Source organism: Aspergillus sydowii (genome assembly GCF_001890705.1).
Source record: "Aspergillus sydowii CBS 593.65 unplaced genomic scaffold ASPSYscaffold_1, whole genome shotgun sequence".
Lineage (NCBI taxonomy): Eukaryota > Fungi > Ascomycota > Eurotiomycetes > Eurotiales > Aspergillaceae > Aspergillus > Aspergillus sydowii.
In genome coordinates, this window is record NW_024467859.1 from 438,623 (window position 1) to 459,374 (window position 20,752).

At 51.4% G+C, this 20,752-nt stretch overlaps 11 protein-coding genes across 11 annotated transcripts; 4 read left to right on the forward strand and 7 right to left on the reverse strand.

Annotated features, from left to right (window-relative positions):
* Positions 1–3,760, forward strand: ASPSYDRAFT_140534 (DEAD/DEAH box RNA helicase; the record flags this gene model as incomplete). The annotated part of the gene is made up of 5 exons (XM_040841060.1): positions 1–141; positions 211–519; positions 579–996; positions 1,054–3,423; positions 3,486–3,760. The coding sequence occupies 5 exons, from the start codon at positions 1–3 to the stop codon at positions 3,758–3,760; spliced, it is 3,513 nt and encodes a 1,170-aa protein (XP_040707209.1).
* A 160-nt stretch (positions 3,761–3,920) lies between these two features.
* Positions 3,921–4,741, reverse strand: ASPSYDRAFT_126887 (uncharacterized protein; the record flags this gene model as incomplete). Its single annotated transcript, XM_040840467.1, has 2 exons — positions 4,193–4,741; positions 3,921–4,082 (listed from the first exon to the last, which is right to left on the reverse strand). Exons 1-2 carry the CDS (start codon positions 4,478–4,480, stop codon positions 3,921–3,923), a joined length of 450 nt encoding a protein of 149 aa, XP_040707210.1. The 5' UTR covers positions 4,481–4,741.
* Positions 4,742–4,832: 91 nt separating this feature from the next.
* On the forward strand, positions 4,833–7,691 carry ASPSYDRAFT_37950 (C2H2-type zinc finger protein). The gene is made up of 7 exons (XM_040845604.1): positions 4,833–5,265; positions 5,335–6,694; positions 6,742–6,882; positions 6,932–7,008; positions 7,060–7,087; positions 7,143–7,205; positions 7,270–7,691. The coding sequence occupies exons 1-7, from the start codon at positions 5,188–5,190 to the stop codon at positions 7,398–7,400; spliced, it is 1,878 nt and encodes a 625-aa protein (XP_040707211.1). The 5' UTR covers positions 4,833–5,187; the 3' UTR covers positions 7,401–7,691.
* Positions 7,692–8,162: 471 nt separating this feature from the next.
* On the reverse strand, positions 8,163–8,843 carry ASPSYDRAFT_139584 (uncharacterized protein; the record flags this gene model as incomplete). The annotated part of the gene is made up of 2 exons (XM_040840967.1): positions 8,163–8,490; positions 8,566–8,843. The coding sequence occupies 2 exons, from the start codon at positions 8,841–8,843 to the stop codon at positions 8,163–8,165; spliced, it is 606 nt and encodes a 201-aa protein (XP_040707212.1).
* A 294-nt stretch (positions 8,844–9,137) lies between these two features.
* Positions 9,138–10,107, reverse strand: ASPSYDRAFT_139619 (SDR family NAD(P)-dependent oxidoreductase; the record flags this gene model as incomplete). Its single annotated transcript, XM_040840971.1, has 2 exons — positions 9,138–9,973; positions 10,056–10,107. The coding sequence occupies 2 exons, from the start codon at positions 10,105–10,107 to the stop codon at positions 9,138–9,140; spliced, it is 888 nt and encodes a 295-aa protein (XP_040707213.1).
* A 550-nt stretch (positions 10,108–10,657) lies between these two features.
* On the reverse strand, positions 10,658–12,261 carry ASPSYDRAFT_53104 (adenosylhomocysteinase; the record flags this gene model as incomplete). The annotated part of the gene is made up of 6 exons (XM_040848618.1): positions 10,658–10,670; positions 10,721–11,156; positions 11,211–11,812; positions 11,861–11,987; positions 12,037–12,169; positions 12,223–12,261. 6 exons carry the CDS (start codon positions 12,259–12,261, stop codon positions 10,658–10,660), a joined length of 1,350 nt encoding a protein of 449 aa, XP_040707214.1.
* Positions 12,262–13,573: 1,312 nt separating this feature from the next.
* ASPSYDRAFT_25487 (uncharacterized protein) lies at positions 13,574–14,712 on the reverse strand (the record flags this gene model as incomplete). Its single annotated transcript, XM_040844168.1, has 4 exons — positions 13,574–13,612; positions 13,663–13,755; positions 13,809–14,023; positions 14,085–14,712. 4 exons carry the CDS (start codon positions 14,710–14,712, stop codon positions 13,574–13,576), a joined length of 975 nt encoding a protein of 324 aa, XP_040707215.1.
* Positions 14,713–15,222: 510 nt separating this feature from the next.
* ASPSYDRAFT_97595 (uncharacterized protein) lies at positions 15,223–15,878 on the reverse strand (the record flags this gene model as incomplete). Its single annotated transcript, XM_040853243.1, has 2 exons — positions 15,223–15,389; positions 15,494–15,878. Coding segments are annotated over 2 exons (552 nt in total), but the record flags the coding sequence as incomplete, so codon positions are not given.
* Positions 15,658–16,603, forward strand: ASPSYDRAFT_230009 (uncharacterized protein). Its single transcript, XM_040844118.1, has 2 exons — positions 15,658–15,929; positions 16,010–16,603. The coding sequence occupies exons 1-2, from the start codon at positions 15,868–15,870 to the stop codon at positions 16,482–16,484; spliced, it is 537 nt and encodes a 178-aa protein (XP_040707217.1). The 5' UTR covers positions 15,658–15,867; the 3' UTR covers positions 16,485–16,603.
* ASPSYDRAFT_37956 (U4/U6-U5 snRNP complex subunit PRP31) lies at positions 16,570–18,439 on the reverse strand. The gene has a single exon (XM_040845605.1). The coding sequence runs from the start codon at positions 18,291–18,293 to the stop codon at positions 16,722–16,724; it is 1,572 nt and encodes a 523-aa protein (XP_040707218.1). The 5' UTR covers positions 18,294–18,439; the 3' UTR covers positions 16,570–16,721.
* A 105-nt stretch (positions 18,440–18,544) lies between these two features.
* clf1 (putative cell cycle control protein (Cwf4)) lies at positions 18,545–20,620 on the forward strand (the record flags this gene model as incomplete). The annotated part of the gene is made up of 2 exons (XM_040841262.1): positions 18,545–20,326; positions 20,381–20,620. 2 exons carry the CDS (start codon positions 18,545–18,547, stop codon positions 20,618–20,620), a joined length of 2,022 nt encoding a protein of 673 aa, XP_040707219.1.
* Positions 20,621–20,752: the final 132 nt, after the last annotated feature.

Consider the following 20,752-nt stretch of genomic DNA (forward strand, 5'->3'; position numbering starts at 1 on the left):
ATGGCTCGCCATGGGGATACTCGCTCACCATCACCTGTAGGCAGTACATATTCATCATCCAGACGGAGTCGCAGAGACGATGACCGCTATGAGCGGAAACGAGACGATGGTCGGAGTTATCGCAGATCTCGTAGCCCTGAGGTTTGCAACCCCGTCTGCTCATTTTTCGTTTAACTACAAATTTGTCTAACCGTCAAATTTTCTCACCAGAGGCGGTATCGTGAACGCGAACGTGACCGCGACCGAGATTCGTACCGAAGACGTGACCGCTCGATAGACAGGCGCGACGATGATTATCGGCGGCGAGACCGCTCCCGAGACCGACGGCGCTCTAGGGATAGAGATCATGACCGTGATTACCGTCGAAGGAGCCGAAGCCGCGATAGGGATTACCGAAGGCGAGATGATTCCCGCGACAGGGTCCGAAGACGGACAGACGATTCTGCTGACTTGAAGCACAAGTCTAGGCGGGACGATAGCCGAGATCGGACCAGGGGTTCGACGCCCAAGTCTCGAGAGGTCAGCCTCCCTAACGTTGTTTCTTTCCTAAATGAACATTACTAAAACTAGCTAATCAGGCCTCGAAACCTACCACGCCGACGCGCACGGGACCTACGGATGACGAAAAGAGAGCTGAGCGCCTGGCCAAACTTGAGGCGTGGAAGCAAAAGCAAGCCGCCGAAAAAGAACGAAAGCAGAAAGAAGCGGAGGCTGCGGGCGGGCCAAAGAACATTTTAGAGGCGATTGATAGAAAGTCTGGATTATCCCCAGCCGTTAGTTCTCCCCAGTCTCCTGCCACTCAAGGCGTTGATGCCGCCCCAGCTACATATGCTGGGAAATTCGATCCGAAAGCTATTGCCAAAAGCGCTGCTCAGGCACCGGCTACTCCAGCAGTATTGGGCGAAGATGTAGCTGTTCCCGCCGCTGTGAAAACCAATGGCCAGTCGTTTGCCAAGGTTCAAGATAATAAATTGTCAACCAAAGCTCCATCCTCAGGTACGTGCCCCGTTTTGACAGTCAGCTACGAGCTCGGTACTTACGCACTGCACTTAGCCGCCCTAAAAGCGAAAGGGAGCGTTGGAAGATTCGGGTTGGGTTCCAAACAAGCAGCAGATAATGAGAAGTCAATCGCGACAAAGACGCTCGGATTTGGCGAAGAGGAATCAACCCGAAGGAAACTAGAACGCCTGCCAACTCCACCAGTGGACGACACGGAAGCCAGCAAGGCCGTGGATACGACCGCGGACGATGACGACGATGTTGATATGCAAGAGGGAGAAACGGAAGAGGATGCTGCTGCTGCTGCTCGTGTGGCCGCTGAACGACGAGAGGAACGTTTGCAAAATGAAACTCTTGCTGAGAAAACCAACGGTGATACAGCGGCGAAAGAAGAGACTCCTGAAAAGATGGAAGTCGACGTCCAGGAGGAGGAAGAAATTGATCCCTTGGACGCCTTCATGTCGGAACTTGCAGAATCTGGCCCACCGAAAAAGAAAGTTGGCGCCAAGTTTTCCAAAGCACAGGAACCGGAGGCCATCTTTGGTGATGAGAATGATGTGGACGTGACTGCTGTTGGTGAAGGTGATGCTGAAGATTTCCTCGCAATTGCCAGCAAAGCCAAGAAGAAGAAGGATATCCCAACTGTTGACCATAAGAAGATGGAATATGAACCATTCCGTCGAAAGTTTTATACCGAGCCCTCAGACTTGGCTCAGATGTCCGAGGAAGAAGCAGCGAACTTGCGACTAGAACTTGATGGAATCAAAGTTCGCGGGTTGGATGTTCCTAAGCCAGTGCAGAAATGGTCGCAGTGTGGATTGGGAATACAGTCGCTGGACGTCGTTGACAAGCTTGGCTTCGAGAGTTTAACTTCGATTCAAACACAGGCAATTCCCGCCATCATGTCTGGTCGGGACGTGATCGGTGTGGCGAAGACTGGATCCGGAAAGACAATGGCGTTCCTCATTCCCATGTTTCGGCATATAAAAGATCAACGACCCCTTGACAACATGGAGGGTCCAGTTGGCTTGATCATGACGCCTACCCGTGAGTTAGCCACGCAAATACACAAGGATTGCAAGCCGTTTTTGAAGGCCTTGAATCTCCGGGCCGTGTGTGCTTATGGTGGTGCTCCGATCAAGGATCAAATCGCCGAGCTGAAGCGTGGAGCTGAAATCATTGTGTGCACCCCAGGACGAATGATTGACCTTCTAGCGGCGAACGCTGGGCGAGTGACTAATCTACGCCGAGTCACATATGTTGTCCTGGACGAGGCTGACCGTATGTTCGACATGGGTTTCGAACCTCAGGTCATGAAGATTTTGAGCAACGTGCGTCCCGATCGGCAAACTGTGCTGTTCTCCGCTACATTCCCGCGGAACATGGAAGCCTTAGCTCGCAAGACTCTCACCAAACCGATTGAAATCGTCGTCGGTGGTAGAAGTGTTGTTGCACCTGAGATCACGCAGATCGTAGAAGTCTGCAACGAGGACAAGAAGTTCGTCAGGCTTTTGGAGTTGCTGGGTAATCTGTACTCAACGGAAGAAAATGAAGATGCCCGGTCATTGATCTTTGTTGATCGCCAGGAGGCAGCTGATACACTTTTGCGGGAGTTGATGCGCAAGGGCTATCCTTGTATGTCTATCCATGGTGGCAAGGATCAGATTGATCGTGACTCTACCATTGAGGATTTCAAAGCCGGCATCTTCCCTGTTCTGATCGCAACTTCTGTCGCTGCACGTGGTTTGGATGTCAAACAGCTGAAGCTTGTTGTCAATTATGATGCACCCAACCATCTGGAAGACTATGTGCACCGTGCTGGACGCACTGGTCGTGCCGGAAACACAGGAACGGCGGTCACCTTTTTGATGGAGGATCAGGAACGATACTCGGTTGATATCGCCAAGGCGCTCAAGCAGAGTGGCCAACAAATCCCAGAACCCGTGCAAGCTATGGTCGACTCATTCCTAGAAAAGGTCAAGGCTGGTAAAGAGAAGGCTAGCACCTCCGGCTTTGGCGGAAAGGGTCTGGAACGATTGGACCAAGAGCGCGATGCAGCGAGAAATCGCGAGCGTCGTACATACAAAACTGGGGATGAGGGTGAGGAGGAGGAAGAGAAGGATGAGAAGAAGAATGAACAGGCTGAAGAGCAGTTCAACAAAGTTATCTCCTCCGTCCAATCCGCGTCTACACCGCTACCCGGTGTTCCCAAGGGCATTGATCTTGACGGCAAGATTACCGTTCACAAGAGAGAAGTCGACCCGAATGCACCCAATAACCCTCTCGACAAGGTTGGCTCAGCTGTTGCGGATATTCATGCCCGTCTTAGCCGTGCGGGAGTCATGAGATCTGGTGTGCCCATTGACAACCGCGGCCCCGATGCCGGTGCATTCCATGCCACTCTTGAAATCAACGACTTTCCTCGTAAGTTCCCAATCTACAATCATTTGAGAAGTCAGTTTGCTAATACATATTTTGCACTACAGAAAAAGCTCGATGGGCGGTTACGAATCGCACAAATGTGGCCAAGATTCTCGAGGCTACTGGCACATCTATTACCACCAAGGGTAGCTTCTACGCAACCGGTAAAGAGCCCGGTCCCGGAGAGAACCCCAAGCTTTACATTCTGGTCGAAGGTGAAACCGAGCTGTCTGTGACGAATGCGATGCGAGAATTGATGCGGTTGTTGAAGGAAGGCACAATCGCTGCGGTGGATAGTGAGGCCCGGGCTCCGGCATCAGGCCGATACAACGTGGTATAGAATCACGCTCCTGTATCATATTTTTAAATCAAATTGAATACAGTCCAATCATAGCAATCAATTACGATTTGTGATGATATAATTCTGTAACGCAGGTCCTAAATCTCGAAGTAGATATGCACAATCCCAAACCTCGTCTCTCTTCCAGTTCCAAGCCAGTTCAGTCCCACCTCCTCGCAGCAGAGGCACCATCGGCATCCCTAGCAGCTCTCTCATCCCGGCTAACCTCGTTTAATGTCTGCGTTTGCGTCTGGGCCTTCTGCGCCGCCAACTTTGACCCTAGTTTCCCTTTATTCGCAGGCCCCGTAGCCTCGGCGCGTTTCTATCAAGCAAACCGTTAGCCCCATTTTCATACAAAGTACGACCAAAATTCGCCAAAGAAAACCCGACGCAATTAAGAAGGCACGGGTGCGAAAACAATACGAAACCTACCTGTGCTGCCTGTGCCGCCTTCGCCCTTGCATCATCCGTATTCCCTACCGCCCCTGTTCCTGATCCCGTCCCCGCACCAGGATTGGCATTTTCCCCTCCTCCTCCTCCTCCTCCTCCTCCACCCCCCAAGGTCCTCCCAGGCGACTGCCAGTGTGATTTTGACTTTGCATTTGCGGGGACTGAGGCGCGTGGGGCGGAGCTGTCCGCGCTTGATCCGAGCACACGGCCGGGGCGGGCGAAAGGCTCGGCCTCGGTCTCGTTTTTGGATCTCGAGCAGATGTTGCCCATTATTATTTTGCAGCTTGCGGGGATTGGACGGTTGTGCTGTGCTGATGTGGTCTAGGTGTGTTGATTATCGGTAGGTAACCTGGTACCTAGGAAGGCGGGGAGATATGATCGAGTTATTGACGGCAACAGAGAGTGACGGTAGCACAATGTTAATTGTATTATGTATAAAGAGAGTTCTAGACTGTGATGTTCAATTCATATGGAAAATCAATGACTTAATGAGAGAGTCAAGTCGAATGGTATGCTCGAGAGGGCCTCCATGTTTCTGCCTGTGTTATCCTGATAAGAGATAGCGGGTCTTGGCGGTGATAGCACGTGTTGCGGCAGCGGTTCCGGATTAGGAAAGGGGGGTAAATTTTGTTTCGGCCTGAATTTGCAGGTATATACAGCGCTCAAGGACCAGAAATTCGGCAAGCGACGCATTATCCAGTTGCATCAGCCGCTTCCCGCCATCCGGGAATTCCTGCTCTGTCAACAGGAGATTTCGAGTCAGTGCTCGAGTCGAGTGTCGTGGGTTGGCGCCTGAGATATGGGCAAGCCGCCATTCGTGGACTCTCGCGCAGCTAACTCCCAAGGTCCTCCCCCACGTCCGCAGGGTCCTCACTGATATCAGAAATCCACAGCCAGGCCCAAGGTTGTTTGCCAGATTGCCGAATATTGCAGGCTGGGTATCCCCAAGGTCCCCAGGTCAGCTTCTTCTGCCCGCCATGCCTCAGGCCAGTGATCCGGGCTGCTGCTTCTGCCCCCTCTCTCCCTCCCACCCACGCCCACGCCGATTGTCATTGGTATGTGATCGTCTCATTTTGTTTTCTTGTATCGGCTCAGGGCTCGCTAACATCCATCCTTGGGTCCAGCACGAGAAGGAATTGGATGCCTTTCTGCTTTTGTCCCGCTCATTCATAGAGCGCTCACCCGGGTCGACTTACGACTCATCAAAAATTGCAGACAAGATGGCTACCCACACGCGAAAAGACGACTTCTGCCTTGAATGTCACTGGGAGTCCTTTCATCTGGACGGGAAAAGCTCGGAGGATTCGTCCGTGGCCCCTGCGCCTGACTGCTGCCCTGATAAGGAGCAGCATGCCTCAGAAGCGCATGGCGACAGCGCTTGTTGCGACACTGACAACTGCTCCATTACCTGTCCATCAGTCTGCGACGGCTTTGTCGACTGCAACGACGAAGACGACCACGACCGCTGCTCTGTATCTAGATGTGAAGAGTCACATTGTCATGACCCTGCCCCTATCTGCTTCGACGAGCACTGCTTTGATCCCGACGCCCACCCAGAAATCCCAGACCACTCATTAGAGTCTCTATTTGGACTGGGGATACCCATGGCTTCAGACAAGAATGACTTTTCACTCACCCTGGATCAGTGCCAGGCAGACCATCATATGCCCAAACCAACTGAGCATGCTGCAACAGACCTCAATCATCTATGCGCTGGTCCCTTCTTTAGCCCAGACTCAATAGCGATCACTCCCTGCCATCCTCCTCACAGCTATCATCATGATCCTCACTCCGCCGGCCTCTCCCACGTCCCTCCTGCTCAGAGTATGATGCCTCCGTCGTTACCTATGCAAAACGAGGTCAACCCCTCCGACGTCTTCCACATGCTTGGGATGTGCCCGGACTACTCAAACCACTTTCATGTCCACGAGGCATCAAATTGTCCTGAGAGTCTGGACGGCAGCTCCTCATCGAACTCATTCACTTGCCTCCATCTCGACGACGATAGTTTAAACAGCATATTGAAGAACCCTATATATACAAGCAATACCCTTCCCGCCAGAGGTCCTTGCCGTTCGAACCATCGTTGCCGATCTCATCACGCACATTCCCACCACTTCTCACCTTACGCCCGCCACTCTCGATCAAGCATCAGTTCCCAAATTCTCCCCAGCCCTGGCGAAACACCGCCTCCATTGGACGGTGGTGTATCTTCAGTCATAACAAGTCCGGACTACTCCGCGGCCGATGGTGAATTGCACGTCTGCAAATGGGTTATTAATTCTCGGGGCATCAAAACCGGCTGTGGTGCTGCCTTTTCAAGCGCCAGTGCGCTTCAAGAGCACCTTGTCTCTCGCCATATGGGGCCCGTCAACGGCGCCAAAGGAACTGGATACTACTGCTGCTGGGAAGGCTGCAGCCGGCCTGGAGAGCCATTCTCGCAGAAATCGAAACTTCAAGGCCATTTCCTCACACACAGCAACTGTAAGTCATTACTATCAATTCCTGTGTGATACAAACTAACAATTTAGACAAAAACTTCCAATGCACGGTCTGCGGGAAGCTCTTTGCTCGACAAGCGACCCTTGAACGCCATGAGCGAAGCCATCGCGGCGAGAAACCCTACAAGTGTTCAGATTGTGGCAAGTCATTCACAGATAGCAGTGAGCTAAGTATGTTGCCTTGCCCTGGTCTATCTCTGTACTTTTACTAACAGGATAGAAACTCATTCACGCACACATACCGGCGAGAAGCCCTTTAAGTGCACGTATCCAGGATGCAACTTTCAAACCGGCGATGTAAGCCCGCCAGCCTTTTCACAAAACTACAATGCTAACAGCTTATTTTAGTCGTCAAATATGTCCAGCCATAGACTCAGTAAGTTCCTCTCAATCATACTTTTGTTGATGACAGTCATTCTAATACTATCCAGCACATGGCGAACGGAGACACAAATGCCTTCACCCCGGCTGTAACAAGAGTTTTACTCGACCTGGTACGTTCTGTCGCCTATCCTCGCCATCTAAGTAGAAAGCTACTTACTAACCTTGCTTTTATAGATCAACTCAAACGACACATGCGCTCAACACACAAAACCGAAATCCAGATCCCAACCCCTCTGCTCGGGTCTCCAACAGATGACCAACTCGCGTTTCCAATTCAGTCTCAGGTTCCTTTCGGCATGGCGTAACGAACTGATACCAAGCTAGTCTAAGGCGTTATCGAACGGATATGTTGGCGTTGATAATGGATGGCTAAATGGGTTTATGTCTATATCTATATCTTTATACATACTGCATTGGGGCCATGGAAGTACGTGTAAAGTACTTGGACGGGATGGGATGAGGCAAGGCGAGATGAGATGAGATGATTAATGATTGGATACCACTACCATGCAATGATTATAGATATTACTTCCACGCCTAGCTTTCTAGGTGGAAACTTGCAGTTTATGTCACACACATACGTCGTAATTATAAAGTTATGCATTGTCCATCCTCTCTTAACCCACGACAGGCAGTCATGCTGGACCTAGGTCAAGCCCTAACTAGTCCATAGGCAGGGTTACGTAAATAGCCCGACCTCTCGGGCATGGTCTGCATCACTACTGATGACATAGAGTTTATTGAGGCTCATAGCTACTAAATCCATGTTTCTTAAGTTCAGTAAAATTCACATTCCTACCATCATGTTACCCTTTGCTCCTCAAACCATTGGGTTGTGGTTTATCCTATCATTACAGGCACGGAATGCCCCAAGGTCACGGCCATAAAGTACTCTGTGCCATAAATATGGCATTCAGCTCAAACATACATTACCTATGTACCTAGTGCTTCGTCTCGGTGTAGATTACATACCCTCCTCACATCAATGAATCTCCAACAAATCAACCACAAGGGCGGAAGACAAGAGGGAAGAGGAGGGCAAAAGAAAGGAAGGAAACGACTCAAAGTTAATCATGAGCCCTTGACTCCAAAACCTCCACAGCACTCTTGACCTCCCTTACCCGCTGGCCAACCCTTTTCTTCACCTCCTCCTTGACAGCGTCCGGTACCTCCGCAGGATCAATTGACAGCTCAACAAAGGCATCCTCTCCTTCTGAGCTCTCGCCCTTGGCTGGATCAACGTTCGCCGGAGGCTCAGACGCGGTATATATATCGTAGGCAACGACGAGGCTGTTCAGGGCATCGCGCGCAGATTCACGGTCCGAGGCAGCGTAGATGGTTGCCGAGTCGGTGGACTCGGTTGCGATTTCAAGCTCGTCGGTGGCTGTTTCGTAGCTGTATATTGGATATTCCTTGTTAATATCACTCTCTGTAATGGGAGGTTTTGTTCGAGGTTTCAGGGGTTCGTACAGCTCTTGCAGTTCTTCAACGATCAGGTCTGCTTGGCTTTTCCCGGAGCTGGAGGCTGCGGCGGGGGACGAGGAAGCGGGTGTTGAGGAGAAGGCCCGGGAGATGCTTAGGTTCTTTTGGTTTCGGGTAAAGTTAAGGTTGGAATTAAACTTGTGCTGTTGAATTGCTCCTGCTGGTATGGAAGCGACGGAGCGAAGAGGGATCCTTGTGCGGAGAGTGGCCTGAGTGCCGGAGCTCCGAAAGGAGGATGCTGAGAGTCTCAACGGTCTAGGAGGCATTTCTGCGGTAACTTTTCTCAGGAACCAAGGCAATTGAAATAAATAGAAAAGGACAATTGAGCGAGTGGATGTAACTGTGGAGGAAGAAATTAAGGGGAATCTTGGAGGAGTCTTGAAGGATCGAGTGCAAGTGGATGGCATGATGCTGGAATGCACGATGACGTTTATCTAATCAATCGCCCAACTTAGTAACTTAAATCTCACGTGTCGGAAACAAAGCTTTACCAGTCTCTTATACTTGCAAGGAATTAGTTATGATCGAATCAATTCTATGATAATGAGACGAATTTGAATTCAAAGCCCAAACTTCATTCCCCCATTCGCACAAACCACGCTCCCCGTACACCAACCCCCATCACCCGTACACAACATCCCCACCACCCCCGCAACCTCCTCCGTAAACGCCGGTCTCCGCCCGCCCATCTTCTCATTCACAATGTGCACCTGTTCCTCAGTCAACCCCAGCTCCGCTAGCACCGGATCCTTCTTCGGATCAACGAGCTTGCTCAGTGGCGTCTCATCCTGGAATCCCTGAATCTGGTTCCAGAACCCCTCGCCCGTCTTGAAGTACATATCACCCGAGACAGGACCAGGGTTGATCGCGTTAACCGTCGCCCGGTCCGCGAGTTCTCGCGCCCAGGTCCGAGTCATGGCCTCAAGCGCGGCCTTTGTCCCGCCGTAAACACTCTGACCGGTGAAGCCAAGACTCGAGGAGACGGAGGAGATGTTCACAATACGACCGGAGCGGTTCGTGGGTAGGTGCGGCGCGACAGCCTGGGTGAGGAGGAGCGGGGCAAGGACATTAATAGTGTAGTGCCAGTTGAAGTATGCTGCGTCGATAGGACCCTTCTCGGTATCGTTTAGGTCTCTGTCTGCTGAGACACCGGCATTGTTGATGAGGATGTCGATTGTTGTGTTGGGGAAGTGCGTGTTCGCTGCAGCGAGGATCTTGGTCACGGCGTCTTCGGGGGTGGAGAGGTCGGCTTGCACGGACACGCAGCGGATGGAGTGCTTGGTTGAGAGTTGGGCGCAGAGGTCTTCGGTTCTAGAGCGCGAGGATTCGGAGGTGAAGTTTAGGAGGAGCGAGCAGCCTTTGCTAGCGAGGTTTTTGGCGATGGCTTCGCCGATACCTTCGTGTTGTTAGTGACAGCTCAAGGGCCTATAGTCTACTTATACTCCAGTCAACTGAGGAAGGGGGGAAGGTGAGCTTACCCCGCGAGCCGCCGGTAACGATGCCGAACTTTCCTTCCAGTGAACGAGACATGATCGGGGAAGTTGTTAAGATTGTCGGTAAACAATAGTTCCAGGCTGGGGGGGAGGTTGTACTTGTAGGTCCAGTGGCCGGTTAAATAGGCTCTCGTATGCTGGTTAATTCGGGGTACTGTCCCACTTCTCTGGGTTTCACCCCACCATTCGGGAAATTTCCCATCCAGGGTCCGAACAATCGAATCAAATGCATATCTACCGAGCACTACGGTTAAATAAAATAAAGCTCTCAAAGTCTAGAAAATCAGGTTCACGACGCAATGCAGCAATGAGTGATGCCGCGGTTCATTATATGGTATAATATATGTGTGGGATCCTCCCAACTACTCTTAGTAAATTATGGCACTGTTGAATGCATGAAATACTCCACTAGACCGGCCCAGTTGAACCCAAAAACTACCAGAAACCCCGTGTATGCCACTTTTATGCCGTTGAAGGACAATGCTTTTGAGCTCCATGTTGATGAAGAACTCCATGTTAGTCGTAACATCGTGATCATGTTGAAAAAAGTCTACTCAGGGTATCGGAAATATTAAAAGAAAATGCGCTTAGTAGCGGTAGCTGGAGAGATGTCAGTTATAAGAGTCTTCAAACAGAGAGTAGAGACGTACTGGTCAGCCTTGTAGGGACCCTTGGCATCCAGGCCAAGGTACTCAGCCTGCACAGGAGTGAGAGTGGAAAGCTTGGCGTTGACGTGCTCAAGGTGGAGGTAAGCGACCTGCTCGTCGAGAACCTTGGGCAGAACGTAGACGCCAACGTCCTTCTTGCCAGTGGTACCAAACTCAGGGTACTTCTGGCCGAAGGCCTTGTCCTCAGCCTTGAACAGGGCAATCTGGGCAAGGACCTGGTTGGAGAAAGAGCAGGACATGACGAAGGAAGAGTGACCGGTGGCACAGCCAAGGTTGACGAGACGGCCCTCAGCAAGGAGGATGATGTTACGGCCGTTGGGCATCAGGTAGCGGTCAACCTGGGGCTTGATGCTCTGGACGGACTTGGCGTTGGCCTTGAGCCAGGCAACGTCGATTTCAATGTCGAAGTGACCAATGTCTTAAAGGGACGTTAGCTAGCTTATCAAGTAATCTCAGACATGTGAAATCTTACTGCAAACAATGGCGTCGTTGCGCATGGCCTCGAAGTGCTTGCCAACCAAGATGTCACGGCAACCAGTGGTGGTGACGAAGATCTGACCGAGAGCAGCAGCCTCGTCCATGGTGACGACCTCGTAGCCCTGGACAGCCGCCTGGAGGGCGTTGATGGGGTCGATCTCAGTAACGAGAACGCGAGCACCCATGGTGTGCAGAGCCTGAGCGCAACCCTTGCCGACATCACCGAAACCGGCAACGACACCGATCTTACCAGCAATCATGACATCGGTGGCACGCTTGATACCATCGATGAGAGACTCACGGCAACCGTACAGGTTGTCGAACTTGGACTTGGTGACGGAGTCGTTGACGTTGATGGAGGGAACAAGGAGCTTGCCGTCCTTGAGCATGCGGTAGAGGTGGTGAACACCGGTGGTGGTCTCCTCAGAGAGACCGAAGCAACCCTGGAGCTGCTCAGGGTACTTGTTGTGGACGAGAGAGGTCAAATCACCACCGTCGTCGAGGATAAGGTTGAGCTTCTGGCCATCCTTGAAAGCGGAGAGCTGCTGGTCCAAGCACCAGTTGTACTCCTCCTCGGTCTCACCCTTCCAGGCGAAGCTACTCAAGTTAGTTGAAGTCAATCAATTAGGTGCAAGATTCACGTACACAGGGACACCAGCGGCGGCAATGGCGGCAGCGGCGTGGTCCTGGGTGGAGAAGATGTTGCAGCTAGTCCAGGTAACCTCAGCACCGAGAGCAACGAGAGTCTCAATGAGGACGGCAGTCTGGATGGCTATAAAATGTCAGATTGACCCAATAACAACCCGGTGTAAGGTACGTACTCATGTGAAGACAACCGGCAATGCGGGCACCCTTCAGAGGCTGGTCAGCACCGTACTTGGTACGGATGGCCATGAGACCAGGCATCTCAATCTCGGCGAGCTCGATCTCGCGGCGACCGAAGGCAGCCAGCGACTGTTCATGTTAGGATTGAACTCTCATTGAGTGGTCTAGTTTGGAAAACGTACGATGTCGGCGACCTTGAACTTCTGGGCGGGGGCGGCCATGGCTGTGATTGTTGAAGATAGTTGGGAAGAGAGAAAAACTAGAAAGGTTTGTTAGCGATTGGCGTTCTGGTCGAAGTTATTATCGGTAGACTCACAATAAAAAGAGATGAGAGGGATGAGAGGAAAGAGAGGAGGAAGAAGGAGGAAGAGAAAAGGGAGGAGAAGAAAAGGATGAGCAGAACCAGAAGAGGGGCAGCGGCCGGGGGGTCGGTTGGGTTGTCCAGTTCTTGCGGCGGGGCTGTCTAAATATGGGGCGGTCGGACTTACTCAGCCTATCAACACCGCTCTTGTTGATGTTTATCCTGATCCTGGCGGTATTATTGTAAAGGACCATAAGTATTCTCCAAATTTAGACAGTTCCTAAGAGAATAGAGGGAGTGTTGGCTGTATAGTGAATGGTATGTCCTGACTTGTTATCTATACAGTGGACGGCGGGTGGAGCGCTTGGAGCGTTGCCGGGGAGGAGATCAAGCTTCTTCGCTGTCCATGAGCAGACCCTCTCATTGTTGCCAATCTCGAAGGTCTTCCGTGTCCAAGGCGTTGGAATAGGTCTATTACAATGGTTAAATGGGCTACTGTTCAAGATATTCCGGCTCAGCTGTATTCGGGGTATTTCGATGCTGCCAACCAAGCCCCACATTCGGCGGTAATGAGCATCCAACGCAGCAGTCTATAAGCATCAACCTCGAGGAACACAGACGACCGCAGCAGCCCCGAGGATCGGACCTTGCTCAGACTGGGCTAGAATACATCTGAACGTGAATGGTCTGCCAATTTGGACATCGGACTTTTGCCTCCGGTTAGTCTCGGATATTCTATCATAAGCCTCTAGCAGCTTAGTCGTGGCGGGGCACTAGCTGCAAAGGTACCGGATAAGATCGCAACAATACTGAGTGAGTATGAGGCCCAAGAAAGATATCGTAGGCTGTTGTCAATATGGCTCTTTTTGGGGATCACTATTTCATATTTTGACTGTCGGGTTTTTCAAGGTTTTGTAGAAAAAGGCATGGCCCGGAATATATATACCTGGTTAAACATATCGAAAAAAACAAAACATTCCCCATTATTGAGTGTACAGACAATCTATTATCCAGCGGTATACGATAGATAATCCGTAGTAGAATCCTTCAATCGTCTCATCTAAAGCTGTGGCTGGCAATTCCGAGCTCATCTAGGCACCTATACCGCCCTTCAGAGTACATCGCCGTCTGAAAAAGATCGAGCAGACTTGTTTATTTGGGCCAGGTTGAATGACTTGCAGGGAAAAATTGTATTAGAAAGCGATATTTGTCAGTTATATATAGTCCCCCGTTTAGACACCATCGCCAAAACGATACGCATTCATCCATCTCTGTGAAGTGTTAGAATCGATATAAGATGCCGATGGCTGGCTTGACATACCTTATCATAAGGCTTCGACGAGTCGCAGAATCTCAAATCCGTAGCCAGGCGGATAATTCCCTCTGGATCATTATTAATAGTTGAAGCATGGATCTATCAGTCGCCATCAGTCAAGCACAGTATACAATCAATTGATTCAAGCATACCGCATGAGGCTTGTGCAGGACGACATCCCCGGCTTCATATGCAGAAGCTAGCCAACGCCGATTGTGCTGCTTAGCAAAATCTGATGGGAATTCTGACAGTAACCCAGTCGCCATCATGTTCGAATTGAACGCAGAGCGGGCTTCCTCTTCTGTCAAGCCGGCACTCTTGGCTTTCGTGGTGAACTCTTCCTCGATCTTGAGTCCGACGGAGTCACCTAGATACGAGTTAGCAACCTGGAAAATTAAACTGGAGGAAAGGGTTTAATTGATCCATACCATCCTCGAGATAAATCAATCCACCCCCATTTAACTTAACATCGCCGATAGGAACCCAAGCCGTCACGCTCGTGGGCTCGCCATATCTTAAGAAGATCTGGTCATAATGCACTCCAATGGGCTTCGTTCCGGGGGTATTATTCCTCAACAACGTGCGTTGAAAAGTCAAAGTATCTTTCCCCCACCCACTAAACTTGGCCACGAAGTCATACAACGCGGGATGATGGCACAGCTTGTCAACATACCAGTCCTTATAGTGGGCCTCTATGGCGCGGTCCACGAACTCAGCTGCCTTCTCGCCGCCGGGTCTCCCGTTCCCACCAACAGCACCGGCCCCAATGCCGGGGTAATGCTCTGGATCTTTGGTGGGGTTGAAGATGCCTTCGACGGGGTCGGAGCCTTCTTTAAGGACTTCGGTGGGTGCGAGGTAGGAAAAGTACTGGCGGCGGGTTTCTAGGACATCTTCGCGAGGGAGAACCTGTTTGAGGAAGAGGTAGCCATCTTCGTCGTAGCGTTTGCGGAGCTCTTCGATGGGGAGCGATGGATCTGAGGGTCGGAGGAGGGCGGCGTTCTCGGAGGTGAGGGGCCCGTCGTTGACGGCGAGGGTTTCCGTCAGAACTCCTGGCATGGTTGTGATGTTATTACCTAGGTATGGAAGAGTATAAGATATTGGGTTCGAGAATACCTGAAGAAACAGTGGCCGGTTAAATAAGTCTTCTGGGCTGAATACCAAGAACATCTTCTCTTCTACTTTTTTCGACTAGTCCGTCACACCCCGGGCTTAATTACCCCGCCTTCTCCAATCCTCAAGCCCTGCTGGACCCAGTGGATTCACTGCTGCGAGCTGTATCGCAAAAGCATCCACTGTGAGTGGGCGATTTTCCGACCACCTGCGTGGAAAGATTCCATAAAGAAGTTCGAGCTCCAGGCGGACGGGAAAGATTCCCATTTAAAGCCTACCCCATGATCCCATTTAACGTAATGTTCCATTTCAAGTAATCTTCCTCTTCAAGTAAAATTACTCCTCAAGGCACTAAAATATCGAGGCTCCCGAGATACCAAACCGAGCCAGAACACCATAGACTCAAGACGCCCAGCACGCCCGCACGTCAAAAAACCATCTCGATTGATAACTGATTTAATGCATCCACTCTTTGAACTCCCAGTCCCCAGCTTTCTCGCCCACCACGAGCTCCAAAGTCGTGAACTCAATCCGCTCATACATCGTCTTCGCTGCCCCACGCGCCTGCGCATGCCACGGCCCAATCCCGCCAGCTCGTGCGTCTTCTCGACTCCTCCATACACCTAATGCGCGCCACGAGTTAGCACCGTACCATTTCCAACCAATCCCACCAATAGATATCAAGCAATATCAAGCGGACCGACGGGACAACATAAGATGAACATACAAGTAGCAAGATTCTCCCTCTTCTCATTCTTGCTCCCAAACCAATACTTCAGCAGCCCGCCACTCGCCACAGCCTCCGCGTGAGATCGCTCATCGAGCAAATGTAATCGATCAGGGTCCGCATCTGCGCACAGAACTGACCGGAATGCAACTACGTAGAAGCTGCGCCGTGTCCAGGGCTTTCCTCCTTGTTTCGCTGCGATATCGTGCAGGGTCTCGAAGACAGAGTTCCAATTGAAGGATTCGACATAGGGCGCTGTCGCGTAGTCTGGCCGGATGGGCGTGAGTGTTGTTAGGGCTTGTGCTAGGAATTGGTTTGCGGCGTCGAGGGTTGAGAGATCCAGCAGGTGCTCTGCGGTTGTGTAAGGGGATGAGATGATGTGGTTGGTGTTGGTTCCTTTGTCTTTTGAGGATCTGGCCGCGGACCTGGACTCATCGTAAGTCTCTAGGGGTATTGTTGGTGGTACTGCTGGTAAGGCCGAGGGGCTGACCGCGCTGTCTGCCGCCACTGCTATAGCTGCAGAGGCCATTCTATATTGTATTATATGTTCTATCGGATTGAACCGGAACAGTTGCACGCTCGCCCAACAACGCCTCAATGTACGCCCCGGAAGGAAAAAAAAAAAGCAAAAAAAAGGCCGAAAAATAGAATGAACGAAAAGAAGAGAGGAATCAAGAGTCGACTCAAATTTATACAGCAATTAAGGGTGAGTCAATTGCAGTCCCAAAGTCACAGCATAGCAGAAGATTCCACCCGAAGCACGCAATGCGATGACGAGCTCGCCCTGAGAAAGAACATCACCGTTGGATTCACAATTCACGCCCATCCTGGGCCTAATATTACTGTTACGGTGACAAAAATTGTTGCAACCTCACACCGTATTTTAGTACTACTACTGCCTCAAGTAGTCAAGATCTGGGCTTGGTGGCTTTGCAGGGGTCCTACTCCTCGCCCCTCAGAGTTCGGAGTGTGTAGATCGCAGGCTGCGTAACGCCGGTTCAGTGAGTGGTATCCGGGGCCCTGGGGATGTAATTTAGTCTGCGGGGTTCCACAGGCAGTTATTATGAGTTTACTGAGATTCTGGGATGGATAGTGGAATATCTTAAAAATTTTAGCTTATCATACATTATTGATGGTATCATGTGAGCCCAGAACCCTCACTCTCGAAACGCCGTGAAATGCTCGCATCCCGAATGGAAACGATGAAAAATGGTTAAAAGAGCTAGTACTACTTCGAAGGGGGCGGCGGAGGCCCCATTTTTCCTGCACCAGTATCGACTTTCTTGTTGGGTAAGGCAGGCACTTTGAACCCCCCATTTGCCTCCTGAGACGGATTGCTGCTCTGCCCACCGACTTGGGTGAACGTGCCTGATTTGAACCACCGGTCTTCCTCCGCCTTGCGCTTGCGACTGAGCTCGGCTTGCGCCTTGGGGTCGACTAGTTCAAGTCCCTGTACCGGTGTGAAAGCGATAGTACTGGCTGTACCGCCTGCACCACCAAATGAAGTCCCAATACCTGAAGATCGGAGACCCTTCGCTTGCAAGACGCTCGCCGTCCCACTGGGACCCTGACCGAATGTGCGTAGAGATGAAGCAGTTCCACTGGCCGGTGTCGCTGCGCCCCATCCCTTGTTGGATTTGCTTAGTCTTGCCCTCGTCCTTTGATCGATCTGGGTTGCTCGGATGCGCCCGTCATCCTGCTGACCCATCATACCAAGACCGACAGTTCCTTCTCCAGCACCATACCCGATTTCAGCTTCCTCCTTGCCGAACGCGACGCGATTCTGCGCCTTGCGAAGCTCAGTCATTGCGACAGCTTCCTTGGCCTTTCGCGCCCTTCTACCACCTCGTTTTCTTGAAGGTTTATCATCCGGCGCAGGAAGCGCCTTGGTCCCAGAGTTGGGAGGAGGCTCGGTCAGTTTCTCCAGACGTCGGAAACACTGTTCCTTCAGGTCCTCTCCCAGTGAGCCATCTGGACTATAATTTGAGACGTCGGCTCGAGTAGCAAGAACCATTTTGGCGGAGACAATGCGAATCGCCTGCTTCTTGAGGTCGTTCGGGATGTCTTGAATGAGTTCCGAATGGTAGAGGAACCCCTGTGATCTGATACCAATATTCGTAGCGAACCCTAAGCCTTCTTTTCTCTTCGAACCTTGCGCGCCCAAGTTGCACGCCGGAATCTTAGCAAGCTCGCGTAACCCTCCCGACTGGTTGAGGAACTGAGCTGCGGTTTCCGGTCCGATAAGCGCTGCCAAATTAGGTGCAATCTGACTCATACGGGACTGAATACTCTGTGTAAGCGCAGCCCGTTCTTGGTCCAGCTTCAGGATCCTCTCGCAAGTATCCAGCACATTCTTCAACTCCTGCTCCGTCATCTCGCGCCCTCGAGTAGTAGTACCTTCCACCGCAACAACCATCAAAGTGGGACCATCCAGAATCGATTTCAGAGGCACCCCAACCATATTGTCCGCGGAGTTGGATAGCGCTTTGATATCCTTGAGCGGACCATTTTTGAGAATAGCGACGGTTTTCGCATAGTCGATAGAGTTCGTGACAAGAGTTTCGAGTTCAGGAAATCTGATAGAATAATGATCGCGTAGTGATTTGTGGAGGCGTGTTAGTTCATCTGCGGTCGACATCGCGATGTCGAACTCGTTCGTGACCTCTTTGTTAGCGGGTTCTTGAAGAAGCTGCTCTTCGTCCTGGTCTTCCTCGATAGTCTCAGCATCTTCAACGCCCTCAGCGCCCTCGAAATCCTCATCGTCTTCGAAATCCCTCAATAGTTCCTCGGCGGTAGACATGTTGACTCGACCGACTGCAACGACTGCAGTTAACGCAAGTTTATAGAGTATTTCTTTGAGGGTGTGAATTTCATCATAAAACTTGCCGCCGTTGGAGCAACTGCTGAGTCATCCGAGCTATCAGAGTCCGGGTGGCGACGCGAGCCGCCAGCGCAGCTTTTTGCATTTTCGGTAGCTAGGCAGTCGGGCATACAATCGTCACCACTCAACCATCCACGCGGCTTTTCTTTTTAAACCATCTCCCCGCTAAAATGGAGGCATCGCGCGGTCCTCCCAGGGTCAAAAACAAGGCCGCTGCCCCGGTCCAGATCTCAGCGGAGCAGCTGCTCCGCGAGGCAGTGGACCGGCAGGAAGACTCGCTGCAGGCGCCGACTCAGCGATTTGCGGACTTGGAAGAACTGCATGAATACCAGGGTCGCAAGAGAAAGGATTTTGAGGACTATGTGCGGCGGAACCGAATTAACATGAACAACTGGATGCGGTACGCCGCCTGGGAGTTGGAGCAGAAAGAATTTCGACGCGCGCGATCCATCTTTGAACGGGCGCTGGACGTCACAGCGACCCATGTGCCGCTTTGGATTCGGTATATCGAGTCGGAAATGCGAAATCGAAATATCAACCACGCGAGGAACCTGCTCGATCGGGCAGTTACGATTTTGCCCCGGGTCGATAAGCTCTGGTACAAATATGTCTATATGGAAGAGACTCTGGGAAATATTCCTGGAACGCGGCAAGTGTTTGAGCGATGGATGTCATGGGAGCCGGATGAGGGTGCTTGGAGTGCGTATATCAAGCTGGAGAAGAGATACAATGAGTTCGAGAGAGCGCGGGCGATTTTCCAGCGATTTACGATTGTGCACCCAGAGCCCAGGAATTGGATCAAATGGGCTCGGTTTGAGGAGGAGAACGGCACCAGCGACTTAGTGAGAGAGGTATACGGAGTGGCCGTGGAGACATTAGGCGAAGATTTTATGGATGAGAAGCTATTCATTGCCTACGCCAAGTTCGAAGCGAAGCTCAAGGAATACGAGCGCGCTCGGGCCATCTTCAAGTACGCACTTGACCGACTACCGCGTTCAAAATCTATTACCCTCCACAAGGCGTACACCACATTCGAGAAACAATATGGTGACCGCGACGGCGTTGAGAATGTCATTCTCTCAAAGCGCCGAGTCCAGTACGAGGAGCAGCTAAAGGAAAACCCACGCAATTACGATATCTGGTTTGACTTTGCGCGCTTGGAGGAAACTTCAGGTGATCCGGAGCGAGTGCGGGATGTCTACGAACGGGCGATTGCACAAATTCCTCCCTCTCAAGAGAAGCGACACTGGAGGCGATATATCTATCTGTGGATATTCTATGCTATTTGGGAGGAGATGGAGGCCAAAGACATCGATCGGGCTCGCCAGGTCTATACAGAATGCCTGAAACTCATACCTCACAAGAAATTCACATTTGCCAAAGTCTGGCTTATGAAGGCACAGTTCGAAGTGCGACAGCTGAACCTCCAAGCGGCTCGCAAGACTCTAGGTCAAGCGCTTGGCATGTGCCCGAAGGACAAACTTTTCCGTGGTTATGTCGAACTGGAACGTCAATTGTTTGAGTTCGTACGGTGCCGGACACTGTACGAGAAGCAAATCGAATGGAACCCATCTAACGGCCAGTCTTGGATCCAGTACGCAGAACTGGAACGGGGCCTAGATGATAGCGACCGTGCACGAGCCATCTACGAACTTGGAATTGAACAACCCACCCTGGATATGCCAGAGCTTGTTTGGAAGTCCTACATCGACTTTGAGGATTACGAAGGCGAATACGAGCGTGTGCGGCAATTGTATGAACGCCTTCTGCAGAAGACCGACCACGTCAAGGTGTGGATCAACTACGCCCGGTTCGAAATCAACGTGCCGGACGAGGAGGAAGAGGAAGAGGAAGAAGAAGAGCGACCGATCAGCGACGAGGCAAAGAGCCGAGCGAGAGCCGTCTTCGAGCGAGCACACAATGTATTCAAGGAGAAGGAACTCAAGGAAGAGGTATGTCATCGTCGCCTTGATACTTACGGGAATGAAATACTAACATATGTCCAGCGAGTGGAACTGCTCAACGCGTGGCGGTCGTTTGAACACACACATGGATCGCCAGAGGATATTGACAAGATCGAGAAACAGATGCCACGACGCGTCAAGAAGCGACGCAAGTTGGACGACGACCGGTACGAAGAATACATGGACTACGTATTCCCGGCGGACGACCAGTCGGCAGCGAACCTTTCAAAGCTGCTGCGGATGGCGCACCAATGGAAGCAGGGGTCGGCAAGCGGGCAGTAAGGAAGAGTTGGGAGTTCGTCGCGATGGTCGCGATGCATATGTATATCATGATCAAGAACAATCTAATAGATACTCAACGGAATCCGTCACGTTCCACGTAGAAGGGTACCCCGCAATTCAGGAACAGCCGAA